The following is a 16,097-nucleotide window of genomic DNA, read 5'->3' as shown; positions in this document are numbered from 1 at the left end:
AAACCACCTCATTTCCTATTTACACATAACCAAATGGTCACTAATTGACCATTAAAACTCACTTTCATCATTACATGCTCAAAGTCCCATTTTCCACCCCAAACCCTAACCCTAACATCTCAAACATTACCCCAAATGCATTTTCACTTCATTTCATCAATCCATTTAGTAAATACATGTTGTGGGCAGCCATGATAGTTTTTTAATTTCATTAAACTCAACACAATCAAACCCTAACCATGGCTACCAAAAATCTAGGGTTTCCATCCAAATGGTATTCAACAATTTTTTTCTTTGCAATTTATACATATTCAAAGTTCTTAACATGAATTTAAAGAAAAATTTCATGGTTAGGTCACTAACCTTAAAGGAGTGAGCTTTCCAATTTGCTAAAGTTCTTCCTTTCCTTTTCTTTTTGCTCCCAAAAGAATCTCCAAGATGCTAGAACAATTTTTTGTGTTGGGAAATTTAGGTTTTAATGGATAGAAACCCAAGAAATCAAGCTTGGTAAAGCTTTGGTTATGGAGGGCAAAGGGGGTGACATGAAGAAGAAGGAGAGAGGAGCTTCACGAATTTTTGGGCTTTTTTTTCTTTCTTTTTCTGCCACTTAAGTCTTTTTAAATACCTTGGTGACATGTGTCAACACTTGATTGGGTTGGAGACTTTTAATGACATCCTTATGATGTCATAATTTTAATTTCTTTCATTTTTCCATCCTTTTCTTGTCCAATTAATTTCAATTAAATTTTTAACAATATTTAATCATATTTTATGTTATATAAATTATTTATTTAACTGGACAAGTTGGCCCAAAAATTATCTCTGAACACGAAATGACCAAAATGCCCTCCGTTTGGCTTAACGGGCCAAAATTGTCTTTACAGATTGAAAAAATTTTCTAAGTATTTTCCTGGCATTCTAATATCATCAGAACCTTAATGATCCTTCTCTGGGGTCCTAAGAATTATTTTATAATTTTTCCTAATTTTTTTTAATTAATTTTTTTTATTAATTATTTTAGTTAATTTTTGGTTCCTCACTTTAGTTTAAATATTTTTCCGAACGTTCTAGCTGTCCGGACCGACACTAGTCACCAGAACAGTAGACTGTACGGACTAGCTAAAATGAGGATGTTACAGCTCCTCTTTGATACCGATGTCCTGCTCTTCTAGATGGCTATGAGAAAGTAATGAACTGCTGTGTCTAGATCTCTATCTCGTCAGACATTGGATTTCTTTCTGCTATGTTTACCTCTTCTCTGCTATTTCTCTCTGTCTTTTGCTATGTGTTTTTTTTCCATCCTCCCCCTTTTCTTGTTTTTCTGCAGCTCACCTTTTTTTTTTTGAATGTCTTAGGGTTCGACTTTTTTAGAGTCCCTGAGGTGTTAGGAGTCTTGTTCCCTGTCAAAAACTACAACTGGAGTGAAATCAGGAAAACTGATTGCCGATAGATACACGGCCCGTGTATCACTACACGGCACAGGGCCGTGTAACTTGCTGGAGCTGAACGAGTCTGTCTTGCATTGGCACAGAAGGTTACACGAGTCACAGGAGGTTACACGGGTCTAAGTACATGACTCGTATACTTTTGTTCTTTTGGAAGTTCTTCAAGCCTAGCCCGGCAGAGACTTACATGGGTCCGGAGATATTACACGGGTCGAGCTACACGACTTGTGTACTTTGCTTCTTCCTCGACTCTTTTGAATTTCTTCTAGCAGAATCTTACACGGGTCTGTGGCTGTTCTTACACGACCCGTGTACTTTGTATCAGCAGCAATTCTTAGTCTTTTGACCTCTCTAAGCTTCCCTTCGCACTCCTATGCTCTGGGACTTCACCAAAACACCTGAAATACTGCAGAAGTATGGAATTTAGAGCTTGGCACTGGAATTTATAAAAGTTAATGAAATCAATAACTATGCATGAGATTGCTATTCTAAATACCATGAAATATTATACAAATGTGCTTAAAAACATTTATATAATACAAGTGTATCAAGAGTTTGATGCATAGGAGCTAAAAAAGGGAGGGAGAAAGGCATGGGAGAGAGCAAGAGAGACACCAATTTCTAGCAAGAAAAAAAAAAAAAGAGAGAGGGAGGGGCAAGTGAGAGAGAAATTTTTTATTATTAAAATGCCACATGGCAGATAGAAAAAAGTTTTTATCGCTTTTATTCCACCTAGGCATGTCCACATAAGTTTCTAGCGAAGATTCCATCGAAAAGTCACCTGAGGGACTTTGGGTTGTGTTAAATTGAAATTGAAAGGTTTTTGAGATGCAAATTGAAGTTGAGGGACATTAATGAAACAACCCTCAAAGTTGAGGGATGGTGAGTGAAATTTAGTCAAACTTTGGATAGTATCAAATTGAAGTTAGATATTTTTGTGATATAAATTGAAGTTGAGACACAACATTGAAATAATCCGATAAGTTGAGGGATGATAGGTGAAATTAAGCCTTAGTACAATTGATTGATCTTTAAAGAAGATCATTTTGAGGTTCAAAAAAAAAAAAATATATATATATATATATATATATATATATATATATATATATATATATATATATATATATTATCATAGCTACTATCTTGGTTACATATTTGTATTGAAAAGGTAATTATCACATGCGATCACTCAACTTTGTGATTGTTTTCATAAAAGTTATCACATTTTAATTTCTTTCATAAAACTTACTGAACTTTAATTTAATTTCATAAAAGTCACTGTGACCGAAAATTAAAGGTTTTCATATTAACCTTTTGACTTGTTGACTATTTTACAAATAAAATTACCTAACTAGTGGTTACTGGTGGAGAAGAAACGGATAAAGGGGAAGGGTTTGACGGCGAAGGGTGTAACTAAATGCATTTTATGTATGGTATTTTGTTCTTGTTGGCAAGGTGGGGGGTGGGGGGTGGGGAACTGAATGTATTTTATGTATCATATTCTCTTCTTTTTTTAGAAAATTAAAAAAATACGATAATTTTATTTGTAAATAATCGACAAGTTAGTAGGTTAACATGAAAACCCTTAATTTCTTATCATATTAAATTTTATGAAATCAAATTGAATTTTAGTAAGTTTTATGAAAGAAATTAAAATTTAGTGATTCTTATGAAAATACTCATAAAATTGAGTGATGATGTGTAATAATTAACCATGTTGAAATTTTGTCTAACTTCTTTAACATACTACTTCACATGTAATAAAGTGCATAATTTCAATTTTTCATAGTACTTTGAACAAGTGCCCTAAAATTGACTATTGTTCAATTCACTTCTTTCTTGGACACATCTATTCTGACTACACCTAATATGAAAAAATCTACCATCATAAATAGGATGCCATGCTCTTTTTAAATCATATATAGATGAAGTATTTGCTGAAGCATTATCAAAACTATTGGAAAACATTTTGAAGTGTCAAAATATATTTATCAAACATATTTTTAATCAACCTAAAAATATTTTGTGGTGTGCTCTTCATTAAAACATCTAAATGCAAAAACTCTTTTTTTAACACCAAAATCATCACCAATCCAATGATAAGTTAGAAACATATAGCAATTAACTTGCACAATGCAATTTACTAGCTAATGGTCACTCCATATATATATATATATATATATATATATATATATATATATATCCGAATAAATAGAAACACTATGGTGATTGTTTGATTGTGAATGGTAATTAACTATCGAACAGTTGTTTGATTGTGTCCGTTCTCAATTGAAATTTAGGATCAAAGGAAAATTCAGTATTCAAAATTTCCTTTATCGTTGTTTCTTGGACAACTTGAATAACCTTCACTTGAGTTTTTTTATATATATATATATGTATAAAATAAAATAAAATAAAATAAAATGAATTTTATAATGAGAAATTGAAAATTAGATAAAATATTAGTTAAAAAAAATAAAGAAGTGGAATATTTAGGGAGTAAAGAAACTAAGAGAATTGAAAGAATTCTTTATATGTTTAAAAGTGAAAATTTTATTGGTATTTATAGGCAATTTTCATTTTCTTATAATTTCTCAAAATGTAATTTTTATACAACAGTTATAATGGATAAATTTGTTATTTATAATTTTATTTTATTTTAAAAAGACTCCTAGTTTTTTTATTAAATATATTATATTATAACATATTAAATGTAAAATAATAATAATAATAACAATAACAATAATAAATTTATAGAGTTAAGATATTATTATGCTTAAAAAATATTGAATAATTTAACAAAATAATAATTAAATATTATAATGTATGAATATTAATTTAATATTTTAAAAATAAAAAATAAAATAAATAAATATATAAAAAAAAGAAAAAAATGAATGATGGGAAGTGACGAGGGGAAAAAAAATAAGGCTAAAATGATGTACATATACTTTAAAATCCGTATAAATTCCTATATTATTTTATTTTCACCATTAATTTTGGAATAGCTATAGAATTGAATTGCTTACTATTTAAAATAGATTCTCTTTGATATCTTTTAACTTGATTTGCTTCTTAACTCAATTATCAAAGTGTAATTTTAAATAGTTAATTAGAAAAGAATTTAACCATTTTAGATAGGATTCAAATATTTTATAATTTTAAGTATTTTTTAATAAATAGCACTGTTATTGTTGTTTTAATATCAAATTAACTTTTTTTAAAAAAATTTTTTCTTCTTGTTTCATCTTCAACATGCATGTTTGAAAAAATGTTTCAAAGAATTTATTTTTTATATGCTTTAATAAATAAGTTATTAATTAACATTTTTTTATAATATATAGTATATTCTTAGTCGCTGCAATATAATTAGTCTAATATTGAAACGATTATGCTACAAAATCTTTTTGATTTAAGATATGCACGCCAAAAGTCTGGGTGATAGCCATGGCTTCCAAAAAGTCTACGTAGTGATCTATTCATATGAAAATTATTAAATTTATATTGTTTAAATATTTTTCTTAAATTAATTGTTTGGATATTTGTAGAAATTCCTATTGCTTATTTTTATGAATAAATATCAATTATTATTTGATGAACGTGCAATTTATAAATTTTTATAAATTATAATAACTATAAAAATTTAAGTTTTGATCCCTCTATATTTAATCATGTATCCATCTCTATACTAGGGGTTTACAATAAAATCATTAAACTGACAAATTAGTTCAACCCGAATGAATCCTATCAAAATTATTACTGGTTTTATACATTTAAATACTAGTTATTGTTTGAAATAATTATAAATCGAATTTTCGGTTTCAGTTTCAGGTTACATAGTAAAAGTTTAGCCTAAATCAAATGTATTTGTTAGAGAAACACGTGGATAAACTTATTTCATTTTCTTTTTATTGAATAATATATATTAAATTAATATTATTTTTAATTAGTGTATGATAATATGTATAACCAAAAGGTGTAATAAAGAGTTAAATTATAAAAGCCTAAAAAGTGTTAAAAAAATAAAAGTAAAAACTATGAAAACTGAACCCAACTCAATTAATGTGAAAACTGAAGATATATGATTTTATAATTGAATTTGTTGATTTCAGTTTGACTACTATCAAAATCAATTTTGTCAATTTGATTTGACAAAGTAAAACCGCCCAAATCCGCCTATATACAGCCCTTCCTGTTACTAGCCTACCATCCAAGCACCAGCCAAGGGAGGAGGGTTTTCGCCTCCCCTACGTGCACCAATTGGCATGCACAGGTTGAGGTTTGTCTTTTTTTATATATATAAAAAAAAAATCTTAGTGTTGGTTTGGTTCCAAATCGAACCAGAATTATAAAAGAAAAAAAATAAATCACTTAAAAATTAAGATCAAGGAAAACCAATAATAAAAGAATAATCGAACCAAACCAAATCGATAAATATCAGTTCAATTTGATTCGATTTAAAGCAAACCAAACTTATCAAAAAAATTCAACTTCAACATGCTGTGATACATAAAAATCAATTCCCATGATCACATATATGAATCCAAATTCATTCAAATAAATAAAAATTCTCAAAACAATAACGTATTACGAATGAGGCCTAAATATTACATAATTACAACAATATGAAATAAGTAGTTCTTTCTTATTGGGTTGTTAAGACTAATAGTCCCTATATTATAATTTCACAATTTAAACAGGCACAGTATACATTTCATTTTGTCTAATAGAATCTGTATGAGTAAGAATTTTATGATTTTCATAAAATAATTTGTTGATCTTTTTGTTTGACTCCTAAGAAAAAAAAAAAAAAAAAGAACCAGTTGCATTTTCAAACAAAAAAAAAATACTACAACATGAAATACAAGCAAAGCAAGCAATATAAATTTGAGAATTTCTCAGTTGCACACCCAAGCAATACATACATGCAACATGAATTTTTTATTCTCCGAAAACATCAGTTGCGCACCCAAGAGTCCAAGACTCAACCAAGCAACACAACCAACAAATCAATAGACCCTACCAAGCAACGCACCCAACAAATCAATCTCAGTGCCTTTGGTGTGGCCGTCAAAACAAAGCGAAGGGAAACAAATCCATATGCAAAGTGAATCAAACAGACGAATCCATCCAATGCTTTTGATTAGGGTGAGATTAAACTGAATCGAAAAAGAAATTGCAGACTTTGAAGAAGAAGAAGACAACGAAACCACATGCAAATTGGATTGGGTGTTGTCGGCAATAGGTCAATGAAGAAGAAATCGAAGAAGAAGATGAAGAAGAAGAACCATAAAAGGAGGAGGATGAAGTGAAAGAGGTGGCGACGGAGAGTAGGTTAGGAGGAAACTGTCTCTGAGGGAAATGAAAATAAGGCTAGAAAAGAAATTATAATATATATATATATATATAGTTACATAAAACTAGTGAGTTTTGTTACTTTAATTTAGTTTTGTTACTTTAATTGGTTCTCTTTTTCTTTTTTTTGTTTCTAATAAAAAATCGAACTCAATCGAAAACCCAAACTATAAAAATTAAATAATTAAACCACACAGATCATACTGAAAAATTAAATTGATTGAAATGAATTAACTCAATTTGATTTTATTTTTCTATTCAGACCGTATACTGTCCATACTCAATCTTGGCCGAGTCATCGGTTTTGATTGGGTTTGATTAAAAGTTTGGAGAGCAGGAGCCGAGCCCAATATCCTTAGGGATCCTGCTTTTGGACCGGTCAACAGTCCCAAGCTCAAATTTGATCAATTTTGAAGTAGTCCATAAGAGGGTCTACTTTCACCCTGTTTTGCCCAACCAATGTAGTCCCATCCTCATCTTTCACATTATTTTGTACATTTTTTTTTTCTCTCGCTTTTCTTGTAATAATTTCTTCCTCCGTTTGTCTTTGTGCCCATTTCTTTATAAAAATTCTTGATCTATAAAACCATCTTCGCTTATTGTCCACCTTTTCTCTCTTGTTAAATAATTCTCCTTGATCTGGCCTTTTACCTACAATTTCAAGCATTAAAGATGTCACTGGACTTGGCATCTGAACGTGTTTGTTATGTTCACTGCAACTTCTGCAACACCATTTTAGCGGTACACCACTCACTTCTCTCTTTCTCTTTCTTTTTCTATATATGTATCTTTCTCTTTTTCATAACCAAAAAACATCTAAGCTTCTTGTCTCATATCTCTCCACAGAGCTGAATTGGCCATGACAACCATCATGTTCAATCATCAGTGAGCTTTTGGTGGTGAAAGTTTTGTGTTTTTTTTTTTTTTTTTTTTCATAGGGGGGGATTCAATTGACAAGACTAGTCATGAAAGTATATAAACAAAGATTTGGGTTATGTAACTCAATTTTTATGGTTTTTTTATTCTGCTATAATTTCAAACCATCATGGGATCAAAGAATTTCCTTGATTTTACTTGGAAATAGCTAAAGAATCTAACTCTATCTCATATTTTATGACCAATTCTAACTGAGTTTTCCCCCAAACGCTTCAACATGAATCGGAATGATGAGTAATTAGCGTATCTTGAAGCAGGTGAGGGAATTCTTATGATGTTTAAGAGCTTTGTAAAGGCTGTGAAATGAAGAGTCAGCCGCTAAACAACTAGAATCGATCACAACCCAGAAGAAGAAGAAGAAGAAGTTAGGTTTATAACAATTTCAAACGCTTATAAAGAAGACAATCTTTAGCTGATGAGCTATTTACTAGGACTACATTTAGGCGTTAGGGTTCTTAGCAGGCTATAGGGTACAAGGGGAGGGAAAGCTTTTCCTTGGGCTTGCAGAAATGTTGCACAGTTTCATACGTCATGCTACCCTATCGATCAATAGCGGCCTATCACTGCTGGCACATGGCTTTCCATTTTCCATTCGATAGTGTAGTAATGATCTTTAATTTATGAATGGTAATTGTTCAAGATCAATCTCTCTCTCTCTCTCTTTCTGAGGTGGGTGCTTCTGTTGCTGCGAACTAAGGCAATGAAGAATCAATTTTCATCAGAAATGTGATCTTCTTCTTGCTTATTTTATGGTTTGTGCCTTTTAAGTACAAAAGGAGTTGTCTCTCTTCTCTACAAGAAATTGTGAGGTGATCGAGCTAGTTAGCTAGCCGAAAAGAATCAAGGCCAAGCCATAGAGAAATAAAATTGCTTTTAGTCTCTCTTTTTCAACCATCTTTCATCATCATGACAATTATCTGTTAAATTTAAAGAGAAAATTCTGCTTTTTATGTCTCACTCTCTTCTCTGCGCATCTCTTTTCAGAAATGGAGATCCTAAGCAGTGCACAAAGATCAGTATATAATTTCTAGTCATGACACATCTCTCTTTATTCATTGCTATCTATGGTTTCCGTTCCAGTCACGTCCCTTTCATCTTCTCTTCTCCCTCTTGCTTCATGCCTATTTTCTTCTTTTTTATTTTTTATTTTTTATCTTTTATAATATTGGTCTCTGTGTCAGGAGAAAAAGTCAGGAGCAGCACCGAAAGGAAGGAGCAATTTTGAGAGATAAGAGTAGCATTTAAATTTACAAGGTCGAGTCCTTATAGTTAATACCCATGTGAGGTGTCTGTGAGGTCAGTGATAACTGGGAACTAGTGCATTTGATCTTTACATAGATAAAATACAATTCTCCATCTCTCTCTCAAGCTTAGCCCACGAATGAGCCCCATACAATGTCAATGAAAACCCATAAAATTTTGCAGGAAAAAAAAAAAAATGATTTGTCCTTTCTCTACTTCTCGTTGGCACATTCATTCTCACTTCCTCCTTCTCTCTCGTTTTATACTTACACTTCCACTCGAATTGCAGCCCTACATTTTCTTTTTCATTCATCTTCCTTTACATGATTGATAGAAAGAAATCTATTTATAGTTGTGATTTTAGTTACTTATTGTGTAGACCTCTCAAAGCTTTTGAGTTTCAGCATATGCATGCAATGTTACTTCTTCTTATGTTTCTATAACATTGTTTGATCTGACGAATTACTTCATGGGTATTTGCTGTTGGTCATAAGAATAGTTGGGTTTTGGATGCTAGGGTTTCTACATGCTGTAAGTAACAGGTGGAGTATATGTGTGGGAGAGATACGTGCATATATAATAAAGGAGATTCCTTTTCATGTTCTGAAATGTTGTGGTTGGCAGGTTAGTGTTCCAAGCAGCAATTTGTTCAATATTGTGACGGTCAGATGTGGGCATTGTGCAAATTTGCTGTCTGTGAACATGGCAGCTTCACTTCAAACATTTCCTCTTCAAGATCCCCAGGTATAATTTCTGATCCTTATTTCCCCCTCTCCATTTACGGACATTCTTAATATTTGGCTAACTGGGTATGTTTTATACATTATTTGTTTGCTAGAATTTGTGGTCAATAAGGAAATTTACAGTTTCTATTTCTTTTTTATTTAATTTTATCCAGAAACCAAGATTCCAACATTATTTAGTAATGAAATGAATGTTTCCCTCTTATTCCTCAAAATATATTGAACAATTGTTTAATTGATTCAGTTTGATTAGACTTCTTTCTTCTATCTTTGCAAAAACTTTTTTTTTTCTGTGTTTTGTCTTTTTGCTGCATGTTCGTATCAAATCCTTTCCAAAGATAAAAGCTACAATGGTTTAGTGAAAACGATTAAAACCTTCTCATTGAATCCTTTCTTTTGCTTGGGCGGTAGTGCAGGTAGTCAAGAATTCAAATAATTGGATTAATTTTCATTCAACTTACTTCATACATTAATTAATTGCCACTGACAAGTGGACAGAAAGAAGAAAAGTAGAAGTGTTTGAAATTGTAATTTGGCTAATTTGTTTTAGCTTTAGTCCTCGCAGAAAATGCACTTAAGCTCTGAAGATGTAAACAAGGACTGTGGATCATCTTCCGAAAAGGTCACCGCATTTGAGTCTGGGGATCATGAACCACCTAGAATGCCTCCGATCCGCCGTAAGTCTATCTCTCTTTCTTTCACGCATATCTTTATGTACCATATGTTTCCTACACATGGCATAGCTACTATATTTATGCTAATATGGGTAAATGATTCCAGAGGCTAAATGCATATTTAGCCAGCCAACTGGTTAGGGATCGGCTTAAGGTATATGCGTCATGGGTGGACATAGAAATTTTGAGAAAGTGGCTCCACAAAAACTGACAAGAGTGGTAACTAATTAATCTTTAAGGTCATTATTTACAAGCCCTAGTAAAAAAGTTGTGATAGATGAAAATACATGCCTTCACTCTTCATTCATATATAGCCCTTCCAAGATGGTGACCTTACATGACAAATGTAACTGACCATTTATCATTAACAACAATGCCCTACCTATCAGGACTAACAAAATTTATTAACAAATGGAAAACACTTCCCTATAATTAATATATATATATATATATATATATATATATATATATATATATATATACTCATTTAACTTTTGCTTTTTCTATATTTGAAATTATATAAAGGGAAATAAAGTTTTATAATTTAAATTTCTGACTTTTTATCTTATTACTTTTTTTGAAATATAAATTATTTAAAGAAAACAAAGAACTTAATTAAATTTTCACATAATCATGCTTTATTTCTTTTTTTTTTTTAAATTAATTTTTTTTTAAGTTAAAAGAATTTAAATTTTTTATTACATACATAAGAATTGATAAAAAAAAATCACCTGAATTGAAATATTGTAAAATTATAGTTTCTAAACAAAGAAAATAAGATAGACATAAATTCTATCATTGTATTATAAAATTTGTACATATATATATTGAAAGGATTTATTTATGTTTCGTTTGATTAACTTTTTTCTCCTTTATGGTCTTGTAAAATATAATGATTAAAAAAACAAGTTAAACAAAGAAATTAAAATTCAATAGTTTTCATTATAAAATGTTACCCTTTCTACATTTTACCTTTGGCTTAATTGCTTGCTGTATTTATCTATATATAATTAATGCACTGAGAAATGGTGATGATACGTTCATAGCCTAAACTTATATCGAGTCTATTGATACTTTATTTTTTTTGCTCAGAACCTAAACGAATAAATGTAGAAGCTAATGGCGCAGATGGAAGGAATGTTAAACAGGATCTAGGGCTTTGATGATGTATTGTTTATCTAGTTAGGGTTGATAATCAATGAGACCTACATTGAATTAACACTTATATATGCACCTTATTATTACAATTACTATATCATGCATAAGATGACTATTAATATTTTTTTCAGGTGGAAAGATGATTATTAATAGTGATAACTTGCAAGTCAATGTTTTTTAATCACATACTAACAATTGGAGTAATGATTAATAACTTATTCTTGCAAATTTTAGGGTTTATGGGATGATTAATCCACAATAATTAGTGCAATTCTTATATTGGATATATTTTGGAATTAATTATATCTCTATTTGTTTTGAATAAATGCAGCCCCAGAGAAGAGACAACGTGTTCCATCCGCATATAACAGGTTCATTAAGTAAGCTGAACATCCCGTTTTGCATATTATATTAATTTTAAATCATTAATTAAGGTCTTATCTGTATTGGAATCATTAAAGAAAAGTAGAAGTTGGTCTTGAAATTGATTGATTAACCACAGCTTTAACTAAAATTGATGTGAGTTTTAAAATCTTTTTTTTTTTTCAGGGAGGAAATTCAAAGGATCAAGGCTAGTAATCCTGACATCAGCCACAGGGAAGCTTTTAGCACAGCAGCAAAAAATGTAAGCGTTTGATATAATCAATCTTTTAACAATAAGATTGAAAAATAATTATCAACTTTTTGAGCAATTGACCATTTAACATGGTAGCATTCTTAAAGGTCTAATCCCTGTTCTATTGCCACCTTTACATATCGTTCCATTATTAGCACACAATAACCCCTATATTTTCCAAACTCGAACAATTATTTTTTATTATTTGCTAGAAAAACCTATGTTTTATAAGTTCTTTTTAGGTGTGTGGTACATCAGTAAAATTTACAAGGGAAAATGAATGTTAAAATTTGAACCAATTATCTATTAACCCAAAAGGCATTTTTAAAGGCTGTTTTTTGGCCAGTTCACTCCATAAAAAATAAAATTACCCTGGAGTTCAGCAAGTCCCAAATACAAAATATCTTCTAGAGAGTGAGTGGAGCTTGGATTGGTGCTTTTTTTTTAAAAAAAAAAATTAAGTACATGATTTCTCATGTTTGAATTTGGTAGTAATATTCGGCTAAAACTCTCCCAACACTCTAGGATTCAAAACTCTAATCTTACAGGTAAAGTTTTACTAGGATCAGGTACAAGCTACTAATCCAATCATTTGTTAGTGGGTACTTTCTTTTCTTTGTATTTTTATAGTATTTTCAGAAATTATTAAAGGAAATGAGGGTTATTGATAATCGAACTCTAACTTTGTATAGCAAAAACTAGCTAGATTATTGTGCTACTAATCCAAATGACTTCTTTGCATGTACTATGACTCTGTAGGGCATTACAAAATCAATATATTGTTAACTATCCATAGTATGTAAGTATGTAGAAAATTACCCAAAGGACGTTAAGTGTAAGAACAAGAGATAAAACCATCCCGAGTAGCTAAAAGAGACTAGAGAGGTCAAGAGTACAGAAGGAGTTTTGGAAAGAAACTAAAGAGAGATAAAAGTAGGTCTTAATTAGCACTAACTTGTACTTTGACTGTGACTGATGTTATCACAAATTTTCATGATTGAAAGGAATCATTTCCAATTTCGAGGGATCTGTTTGTTTTATTCTCTAGTAAGTAAGAAAGAAATTGACAGAACAATAACTCTTGAAATTTGTATTCAATGGTATTCTATATATATATATATATATATATATATATATATATATATATATATATATATATACAGCTAGGTTCCTGTATATTCATTACAATTAATAGGGCTTTTATTATCATTATTGCTAGAGTCTTATCCTAGTTATAATGCATGCATAATTCATAGATATGTTTTGTGCTATACAATACGATTAAGTTAAGCATAGTAATTAACGAACTAGTTGGCAGAGAGAAAACTCAGGGTTAATTTTGATACTTGGATGATAATAATAATTGTAATGAAATACAAACTCTTCTTTTTTTTTTTTTAATAAAATACAAACTCTTTTAAATGCTTTAGCATTGGTTATGGTTTATATTGCTTAGGGTTTTTTCACTTAGCATGTCATATCTTAGGTTTGGTGTTTTGGGAAAGTCTATGGATTTGGGGCTAGTTTGAAACGTGTCCATATTAAGTTTTTCTTGAATTTTAAATTTAATATTAATAAAAAAATCTGCTTATCCAAAAAATACAACTCTTCTAAATCAAAATATTAGCATGTTTCTATTCCATAAAATAAGCTCAAGAAATAATATAAATTTGTTTTGCAGTGGGCACACTTCCCTCACATTCACTTTGGGCTCAAGCTGGATGGAAACAAGCACGCGAAATTAGATCACCAGTCATTTGCAGGAGAGGGTACTCAAAAATCTAATGGATTCTACGAGATCAATGGCAGCCTGTGAGTTGAACTTGTAGAAATAATCAAGCTTTATATATGTAAAATAATAATTAAATCGATGACAATGATAATGATGACGATGATGATAATTAATAATAACTTGAAGATTGAAATGAGAGGCTGAAACGAAGTTGATCTCATGTGTTATCCTATGACCAAATAGGAAGCTCTCTTGAAAGCCTCATGACCTTATTTTTCACTTTAATTTTTATTTTTTTTAGTAGTATTATATATATAAGTGTCTGAGTGTGTGTGTTTTGTCCTTTTTTAACACTTCAAGAAGTGACTGCTATTCTAGTGATTTTTGCATTTATATTTGAAACTTTATATTAATTCTAAGTTTAAGTAAACAAGATTCCGTAGAGCTATGTGCGTTTGTTTTCATTGCCATTATTATCACTCTCTCTCTCTCTCCCCACCATTACGGACAAGGTGGCTGTCCATTTTGTCCACTGTGAAATAGAGAGAGAGGACCACTTAACCAATATGCCATTCGATTATACATTGTTTCATAAAGGATCATGAGTACTGCCTTTCTGGAGTTCATTATTTGCAACTTTATTTATGATTTTCAGATTTTTGCATAAATTATACTTGTACCGTATAAATGTAGAAGATGGAGGACGATTGATATTTGATACCGCTCTTGCACGCGCCAACTGTCGATATATTCCAGACATTAGACTATTTATATGCTATATTCCACCTCAAATGACTTTTTTCATATATTATTTTTTATATATAATTAGCTCCAATTAAAAAATTTATACTCGAAGCCTTGGATACTGCTCAATACAATTAAGTTAAAATCATACCCCTTTACATTATTCAAAGAATAATTAATCCAATCAACTAGAATCGGTTCAATGTGGGAATATATAACGTTACAAAGTAAATAAAATAATTTAAATTTAAAATCTTAAAATTTATAAGATACTCTTAATGATACAATTATGTTTTTTTTTTTTTTTATAATAATATTCTAATGGCAACTAGATCATACATATATTGATTGGACGAATTACGCAATGGCGTTAGTCGTCTCCCTCTAATAAACCCTTCACCCTAGCTAGCTAGACCTAACTTATTCAAACTTAAGATCCCTTGGCAAGTAACAATAAGTTTTAACTCAGCCATACTGAAATTAATTTTAGGGTTGTAAAGTATCCAGTTTGAGTCCCGGTAATACCATTTGTAAATAAAAAATAAAAAAAAAACACTGTTGCCAACTATCGATCCCAATCATTCACCAATGGACGTACATATATTCTCTATATTAGGCCTTAATTAACTGTTGATCAATATTCTACCAATAAAGAAGTTGGTAAGAAGAAGATAAAAGAAAAGTGCTATATATAGTAGGGCAGAAAACAAGACCCTAGATTTTGCTGTCAACAACGCTAGAAATAAATTTACATTCCCATTCCTTTTTAGGGTTTGGTGAAGTTTAGACGTCAGTAGTCACTCTCGTACGATATAGGGATAGCTCGATAATTAATTTCTTAAGCAATGTAATTATTCCTCTTATCTCTTAACTAAGCTATTGCAAGTAGCAACTTTCACTTTAGATCACATGAACTTCCCTCTTTCTCTCTAGTAACTACTGTGTACTTCTGTTGAATTAACAAGACCTATCAAGGTTATATCTTGTCATGCTGACGTGAATAAAACCCTAGCTATACTTCCCATGTTGAAGATGATGATGATGATCATGGGTTTTCTTTTCCACCGTCGATATCATGGAAAAGATGGTCCAGAGTCAGAAGGTGGGTCATCAAGATTCAAGAGACAAAAGCCCCATCTTTCGCCTTGTACTGTACAAGAAAATGAAGCATGCGTAATGTTTATATATATTTTTTATTTGAAGTAATAAAGAAAGAAAGAAAGAAAGAAAGAAAAGGTGTGATTCCTGCAACTAAGCTCATTTGTGTAGCCTAGCATGAATCCCACTGCGTAGTGAAAGGGGCAAACGCAATGATACCCAGAGAGATAAAAGGTACTGAAGAAATTGAAATTCTAAAAAAAATTAAAAAATCGAAAAAAATGGGGGTTTGTCTGTTGGGATGGGGCTAAGGGTACAGAATCTGATATGTCAAATCAAGCAGTTGGTCATTTG

At 30.7% G+C, this 16,097-nt stretch overlaps 1 protein-coding gene across 3 annotated transcripts; it reads left to right on the top strand.

The window, feature by feature from the left end:
* The first annotated feature begins 7,240 nt into the window (after window positions 1-7,240).
* On the top strand, window positions 7,241-14,343 carry LOC110631561 (putative axial regulator YABBY 2). 3 transcript variants are annotated; one of them, XM_021779425.2, is made up of 6 exons: window positions 7,241-7,541; window positions 9,603-9,722; window positions 10,278-10,398; window positions 11,885-11,933; window positions 12,103-12,178; window positions 13,851-14,343. In XM_021779425.2, the coding sequence occupies exons 1-6, from the start codon at window positions 7,473-7,475 to the stop codon at window positions 13,983-13,985; spliced, it is 570 nt and encodes a 189-aa protein (XP_021635117.1). In that variant the 5' UTR covers window positions 7,241-7,472; the 3' UTR covers window positions 13,986-14,343. The 3 variants fall into 3 exon arrangements, with proteins under 3 accessions (XP_021635117.1, XP_021635118.1, XP_058001360.1); XM_021779426.2 differs by having other exon boundaries at window positions 7,242-7,541; window positions 10,287-10,398; XM_058145377.1 differs by lacking the exon at window positions 7,241-7,541 and adding an exon at window positions 9,060-9,509.
* The last annotated feature ends 1,754 nt before the right edge of the window (window positions 14,344-16,097 follow it).

This window comes from Hevea brasiliensis, chromosome 1, assembly GCF_030052815.1.
Source record: "Hevea brasiliensis isolate MT/VB/25A 57/8 chromosome 1, ASM3005281v1, whole genome shotgun sequence".
Classification (NCBI taxonomy): Eukaryota; Viridiplantae; Streptophyta; class Magnoliopsida; order Malpighiales; family Euphorbiaceae; genus Hevea; species Hevea brasiliensis.
This window is presented reverse-complemented; position numbering and strand designations above follow the sequence as displayed.